The 6,000-nt window shown below is 34.2% G+C and overlaps 1 protein-coding gene across 5 annotated transcripts in view; it reads left to right on the forward strand.

Annotated features, from left to right (window-relative positions):
- RRAGB (Ras related GTP binding B) overlaps nt 1–4,109 on the forward strand; it is a 26,488-nt gene extending 22,379 nt beyond the window's left edge. For all 5 annotated transcript variants that reach the window (XM_006218901.4, XM_072955763.1, XM_006218902.4 and 2 more), the window contains 3 exons: nt 1,375–1,466; nt 2,541–2,656; nt 3,570–4,109. In XM_006218901.4, coding sequence (XP_006218963.1) covers nt 1,375–1,466; nt 2,541–2,656; nt 3,570–3,667 — 306 coding nt within the window. In that variant the 3' untranslated portion in view covers nt 3,668–4,109. The remainder of the gene's footprint in view (nt 1–1,374; nt 1,467–2,540; nt 2,657–3,569) is intronic.
- The last annotated feature ends 1,891 nt before the right edge of the window (nt 4,110–6,000 follow it).

The following is a 6,000-nucleotide window of genomic DNA, read 5'->3' on the forward strand; positions in this document are numbered from 1 at the left end:
CCTATATCATATGTCTATTGTGTGTGTTAAAATGGGACAAGGTAACGTTAACCCTAGCACAAAGCTTAGCATATAGTTGGCAAACTATTAAATGATTCCTTTTGCTATTATAGCCAACAGAGGACAGAGAATGCAGAGTACAGTTTTTCCTCCTTCCTTTGTGTAAACGTTATTTGTAACTAGTGTATTTGGAAGTCATCCTTCCTGGAAGCTAAGTGGTACAGCTGAGGCATGGAGTCCTAACTGGAGTGTCTTTCTGCCTCAGTCCATGGCTAGGGGTCACTTGTTTGGAGTTAGACTACCCTGAGCCCTGTCTTTCCTGCTAGTGTGAATAGCAGCAAGCAGGTGAGCCCTTCTATCTGTCTTGATACACATGGCATGGTAGAATCCTGCTTCAGCAGTATTCTCCTGCCCTATCTATTATACATGATCATAGAGGTTCACCTAATATAAACTCTCTGTTCTTCACTAACAGTAATTGGTGGCTTTGGTTTCTTGAAGACTAACTTTAGGTGTGATTAACCATTTTCACTGAGGTGGTTAAAGTCAAGCAAGGGGAACCTGTTCCACCATTGGTCTAAGAATTATGTTTTGAAATTATCACATGGTTTCAGGGAATTGCCTTGTGAATTTTCGTCTGGCAAATGACTTAGTGACTTAGTTTTGCTTCCTACTAGAAACTTTACATCAGCCTATAGAAAATAGTTGTGTGGTTTTATTAAAATCTGAAAGTGTTAGGGGAAGTATTTTCAGCTGGCATGGGCATCCATCATAAATAGGTTCATTTATAAATAGTAAATCTTCAGAGTTTAGAATCATTTAGTTAAGATTTTTAAACGTAACACCAAAAGTCACTTGGTTATAGCCTTCGTTAAAATTAAATACATTAAGTATGCTAGAATCATTTAGTTAAGATTTTTAAATGTAACACCAAAAGCCACTTGGTTATAGCCTTCGTTAAAATTAAATACATTAAGTATGCTTCAAGAACAGCTAAGAATTTTTATTTATTTTTCCTTTTTGATTTATACTTTTTTTTTGGATCAAAGACATCCTGTTAAATACTGAAACAAGATGAATATTTAATCATTAAGGTAAGTGAGAAAGAACAGCAGTGAACCAAAATAGGTAATAATTAAATGATCTAATAAAATTATAACCAAACAGTACTGGGTGGGTCATCCTCAGGGATGTTGAAATTATGCAAAATGTTAACAAGATATGAGACAGAGGAAAAGGGACAGTAAAGCCAGTTGCCAAGTCTACCCTGAAAATCAGAGTGACCTAGAGACTGACAGATGTATGCCTTGAAGAGTATTAGAGGGTGATATGACAACACTGCATGGATTTAAAGGGCATTGCTCTTTTTCATAGGTGATTTCTCACTATCAGTGTAAAGAACAGCGTGATGCCCACAGATTTGAGAAAATCAGCAACATTATTAAGCAATTTAAACTGAGCTGCAGGTAAGAGATCTTATGTGATCTATTTATCCCTGGAAAAAGTTTATCATGTTAGAGTGGTTCAAATAACTATAGTACTGCACTTTCTCTATTCAGAATTGTTCCTTAAAGTAAAGATAGAGCTAAACTCTAAAGGCATCTGCAGTTGACTGAAAGGAAAGACACTGTCCTTTAATGTAAACTCAACTGATACAGAAGAAGATACAGAAGAAGCATATGAAAAATAACTAAGCAGAGTGCCTTTTTGTTATGTACATTTGATACTATTTGGGAAGAAATAAATAGAAAATGTCCAAGAGAATTTTGAAAAAGAAGAAAGAAGGAGAATTTACACTACCAAATACCAGATTTACTATAAAACTACAGTAATTAAAATAGTGAGGTACTAATGCAGGAATGGTACAAAATAGAAATCTTTAAGTATATTGTCTCAGCTTTGATTAAATACACTTTGAATTTTAACATTGTGAATATAGGAAGAAAGAATGGCTGAACATCATAATTTAATAAAGTTTTAATAATCAAAATTCTTATCCTGGTAAAACTTTGATGCCTAGGCAATAGAATAAGTTTATCCCTTTTATGCATTAGCATACTTTGAGACTTTCTGACATGTTTATGCTAATATTTTTAAAAAGAAATAACAAACGACATGTAAATATCATTACCTTTGTTTGTTTTCAAAGAAAAGAGATCACTTTTTGAATTTTGGTATAACTAACCTTCAAAAGATATAGTTGTTAATCTCAATGATAGGGAAATTTCAACTTAAGAAACTTCTTAAATATTGGAGAACTTGTTGGTAACATGATTTTTATCGTGAAACTAGGTCTAAGCCTACTTTCATTTCACAGTCAGTGTCACGTCCTAACCCACTTTCTGCCTAAGTCACTTTGCAAGACATGTTAAATTTAGCATTAGAGTTTCCTTGGAAAACAAATAGGGTTAGTGATTAATTGTATAATGAGGTGGTGAATTGAAGTATAATGCTATGAAAATGTTTAACTTAAAAGATAAAAATTTCTTATATTGCTATTATTTTATGTTCTTTATTCACTTTTCTCCTTTCTCCTATAGCAAGCTGGCTGCCTCTTTCCAGAGCATGGAAGTCAGGAACTCTAACTTCGCTGCTTTCATTGACATCTTTACATCCAACACTTATGTGATGGTTGTGATGTCTGATCCATCCATTCGTAAGTTAAAATTAAGCTTACATAGTTTCAAAGAATACACGTATTCTTTAAACTAATTGCCCTAGAGATAGTACTCTATTAAAGATACTGAAAAACTATTTTGTAGTGGCAGTTGGTGCACAACACAGTGAATGTACTTAATGCCACTGACCTATAGATTTAAAAATGGTTAAAAATGGTAAATTTCATGTTTAGGTATATTTTACCACAATGAAGGAAAAACAATTTTAGTATTAGTGGTAAATACCTTTTTTATTTAATAGACATATTTTGAAGCTTAAAAATGATTTAGACTCTAGGGTATTATGTTTTCTTCATGGGAACTTCAAAACTCAGATTATTAACTGTAGGGATTTTAAAGAAAAAAGAGCCCAAACATGTGCCTTGTATTCCACATGATATAGATTTTTAAAAGACTAATCAATCTAAGCTCTGAATTACCAAAAGTTGAGTCGTTTCATATGACACTGTATATTCCTAAGTGCCATGTTCCCCTATTTGTGTTACTGGCATAAAGAGAGGTATTTGGTGCTTCCATGCCATAATAGCCATAACCATCACAACCATTGAAATAAAAATTATAGCAGCATTTCAGGATGCTCCCAGAAATTTAAATTATCTACCTTGGGTTAATATTGGAATATAACATAAGATAATGGGTTTTACATTATTAGCCCCAAACCAAAAGAGTTTGAAATTTTATTTTAAAAATGTTATGTTTAGAATATAAACAAATCTTTTACTTTTTCAGAATAATTAAACTCTGGTTAACTTGAGACCTCCTATTTCCGTATATTTTCTGTGACATACCTTGAGGGATTTGGCTCTCTTTTATTTGTTTATAGGTTTTTAATAGGCAGACATTCCTTTGGCTGCTTGTACTTATTGGGTGTCTCCCCACCCCTACCCTTAGCTTCCGCAGCTACTCTGATCAATATCCGCAATGCCAGAAAACACTTTGAAAAGCTGGAAAGAGTGGATGGACCAAAGCAGTGTCTTCTCATGCGCTAAAACATTGCCAAATGCTGTTTCAGAAAAAAAATTGAAATACTATTTCTCAATCTTAATGTTGTATTGGCGTATATGTAGGCTCTGAAATGTTGTGATGCTTATCACTTCTGTATTTCTTCCCTACTCCCCAGTCTAAATGTTTAACCTTCAATGCTATTTACTCAAATAGCCAGTGAGGAGTTAGAAGATAAACTGTCTATGAAGTTGGTGTGACATAAAAGTAAGTGATATATAAATGTTCTAATAACAAGGTTCTAATAGCGTAAGTGTTCTGATAACCTGGTTCCAATAGTTGTGTATGCCAAAGCCTTTCCCAACATCATCTTGTATTCCTTATCAGCTAGTAACCTGTAAGTTTGGGATATTACTGTTTTCTCAGCATGCGTTAAAAATATTCCTTAACTTCAATTGTAAATAAACTTTTGCTGTTAGGGATTTCAGTGTCTGTTTTTCTTTTCCTTGTTTCTTCAACTTTTCTCTAAGAAACAGCAAATGAATTTCACAGTTATCCTAGGGGAAGGGGACCTGCTGTCTGGGAAATAGTACAAAATAAAGTTGGATGGTAAGAACGAGCCAAATGATAGCCTTAAAGCTAGGCAGAAAAGTTTAGACATAATGTGACAGGAAATGGCAAAAGAATTTTGAAAGAAAATTAACCTGGACTATATGGGCTGACTGATGCCAGTTGGAGAAGCTGTGATAGTAATACAGGCTTTAGGTGTGTTGAAAGTCTATTCCAGGATGAAACTAGAGAAGGAATGAATAAAAGGTTGAGGGAAAATAAATAGCATTATGAGATGTAATTCTTCTTTCTTTGAGGTCTGGGAATGCTTAATTTTATATATTCCATAATACCTAATGGGATATGCCTTTATTATACTAGTTAAGTAATACTAAAACCTCTTTCAAGCTGGGAGTTTATTTGACTTCATCACCTAAGGAAAAGATGAAGCATTGTGAAGTGGAAGAAATGGAGCTTGACAACACTGACTAGAATTACTCAAAGCCCTAACTTTTTCAGTTTCCATAGAACTGAAACAGAACACAAAAGCATTTAGGGAATCTACAGCACAGTAGACTCATCTCAGTTCTCTTGTCTCTATGTCATGAAGAAACTTCTAGATTGCCAGAACCTCACCTTTCCCCATTTTATTGTCCCCAGTTGAGTGATAATATAGTTTTTACTAAGCAGCACAGAACATGTTATTTTTTTAGGTAGCTTAACATTATGTAGATTAAAAATCTCAAGCCTTAAAAGAACCTCATCTGACTAATTTTAGCAATAGTTGTATAAATCTTCCAAAGAAGGAGAGGTTTTTTTTTAAGTAGATGTTCCAGATTCTTTATCCTGTTAACATCTGGGAAAATGAAAAGAGCAAATGAACCTGGGGGTCTGTTCTGAGACTAGTATGACTCATGATTTGGCATGTTCTCATTATCCTCTGTCTGGGGTGGGGTTTTAAGGAAAATACCTTGAAGTGTTTTTGTTTGTTTGTTTTGAAGATGGATAGATATAGACATTCAAATGTCTGTATATCTTTGCACACAAAAAACAAAGTTGTATAATTACTCTATTTGCTCTTGGTTCAACCCTTGCTCAGATTCTAGTTATGATTTGAACTTAGAGGATGTATAAAAGGATGAAAGTTTAGGAAAATAAGCTTATTATTTGATTTAATCCTTATTATGGTAATGAGCATCCAATCTTCTTTGTCACTGAAGACAAAAACGTATTTTGAGATAGATATTTGTCCAAAGATGGAACTACTTAGAAATTGAAGTAAACACAAGTAGACAGTGAAGGCAGGTACCCAGACAGAAACAGATGGAGAGGAGAAATCAAAACCAGAGATGTGAAAATGATGAGATTAGTGATACAATGAAGTGATGCTATTTATAGGCCATGTTAACTATGTCAGTAAGATAGGGCAATGGTTCTGAAACTTGAGCATGCATCAGAATCACCTGGAGGGTTATTGTTAAAACACACACTTCTGCCTCACCCCTCACCACCAAGAGTTTCAGATCCAGTAGGTCTTGAGTGGGGCCCATGAATATATGTTTCTAACAAGTTCCCAGGTATTGCTGATACTGATCCTGTTAGTCCAGGGATTATACTTTGGGAACCACAGCTTTAGGGAAAAGAAGAGGAAATGTAGATTTGGAAGCAGGAATGGGAAAGCATGTGCTCACCAGGTATGCAAGGATGAGTTGAAGACATTATACCAAATAAGATATATATAGTTTAGACCACTGATTTTCAAAGTGATCTAAAAGTTTGTGGAGCACTGTTTTAGATAAAAGCAATGATTAGAAAGCTTCTAATTCATAAG

Source organism: Vicugna pacos, chromosome X (genome assembly GCF_048564905.1).
Source record: "Vicugna pacos chromosome X, VicPac4, whole genome shotgun sequence".
NCBI lineage: Eukaryota > Metazoa > Chordata > Mammalia > Artiodactyla > Camelidae > Vicugna > Vicugna pacos.